The 1,411-nt window shown below is 59.3% G+C and overlaps 1 protein-coding gene across 1 annotated transcript in view; it reads right to left on the bottom strand.

The window, feature by feature from the left end:
- DPP4 (dipeptidyl peptidase 4) overlaps positions 1 to 633 on the bottom strand; it is a 77,806-nt gene extending 77,173 nt beyond the window's left edge. Inside the window, exon 1 of the mRNA XM_040644555.1 lies at positions 386 to 633. Coding sequence (XP_040500489.1) covers positions 386 to 391 — 6 coding nt within the window. The 5' untranslated portion in view covers positions 392 to 633. The remainder of the gene's footprint in view (positions 1 to 385) is intronic.
- Between the last annotated feature and the right edge of the window lie 778 nt (positions 634 to 1,411).

Genomic DNA, 1,411 nt, shown 5'->3' with positions numbered 1-1,411 from the left:
GGCACAGTGAGCTGAGAGGAGTGCGGAGGTAGCAAGAGCGGTTGCCCTTGAACTTGTGGCATCTGAGCACATTAGCGTTTGCTTCTCTACGGTGTCCTGCACGTCAGAAGCCAAGTGAGGGTTCGAGCGTGCTTTTTATGGGGGGGGGGGCTCTCTGCGTCCTCCCAGGCTTGGCGCCGGGTTCTAGCAGAAACCCCGGGGGGCCGAGCACCAGGCGGGGGCTCTGGGACGTCCCTTCACCTGTCAGAGGGTGGCCCTGGAGCTTCCGCCGAACGGGAGCTCCTGGTCCCGTTCCTCGAGCTTCGGGGTCAATTTGGGGGGAGAGTCTGGTGAAGAAGCACCTACGACTCGACCCTGGGGTTCGGGAAAGGCGCTCCTCACTCACCTTCATCGTCGGCTTGTGCCCGGAACTGAGTGTTCGGAGCAGGAGCGCAGGCAGAAGTCAGGCGAGCCGCAGAGACGCGCGTCCAGCTCCGCCGCTCGGGGCCTCAGAGTCACTCGGCGCTCCCAAGTTTCTGCCCCGAGTTAAACATTAGTGAGCGCCCAGCCCGCTCGGTATAAAGGCCGCGCGGGTAGGCTGCGGGCGAAGGCGCGCCGGGCGCCGGGCGCCGGGCACTGGCATCCCGGCCGGAGGGCGCCCGAGAGGCACCTCCCCCGTGTGCCGGGCGCGGGGCGGCAGCCGGGGCGCGCAGGGCGCAGGGCCCCCGGGACGCGCGGGCGGGGTTGCGAGAGCCGAGCCGGGGTGAGCCTGCGCCTGGCACCCGGCGCGCACGCGGTGGTCCGCCCTCGCGGAAAGGGACCTTGGCGCTCGGCTCCCATGGGGTCTGCAAACTAACTCACGGCTCACTGCCGGCAGCCCAACTAAAACCCAGGCCTCTGTCTTTTGCTAGTGAAAGTCTGTTGGGAAGTAGTGTTGTGTTTAAAGCTTCTGGAAGGCAAAGGGAAAGAAAAGGTGATTGTTCCTTTGAGAATGGTGCTTAAAGGCTAAGTATCTGAATTCACCCTCCGCAGGGCATTTCCAGCTTGTCTCGCAGGTTTACCTTCTCATCAAGATGCCAAAAATAACAATAATACTTATGTGGAACTTACTTTTTCTCGGGAGCTGCTCTAAGCATTTATTGTGTTTATTTTATAGGGAGAAAGCCTAGGCACAGAAAGGTTAAGTCACTTGTCCAAGTCGCTCAGCTAGGAGCTTGAATTCAGAGTCCATGTTCTTAACCATCACGTCACATAGCTTCTCATCTTTCAGTCTTGCAAAGAGAGTTTAGAGAGTAGAAAAAGATTAAATGTGGCTTCTCCCTTCCGCAGCTCCCCACTGTGCCCTGTGGGTTCCTTCCTTCCTCCCTCCCTTCCTACCCAGTAGCTTCCTTCCTTCCTTCCTTCCTTCCTTCCTTCCTTCCTTCCTTCCTTC

The sequence above is a fragment of the Ursus maritimus genome, unplaced genomic scaffold (assembly GCF_017311325.1).
Source record: "Ursus maritimus isolate PB19 unplaced genomic scaffold, ASM1731132v1 scaffold_1, whole genome shotgun sequence".
NCBI lineage: Eukaryota > Metazoa > Chordata > Mammalia > Carnivora > Ursidae > Ursus > Ursus maritimus.
This window is presented reverse-complemented; position numbering and strand designations above follow the sequence as displayed.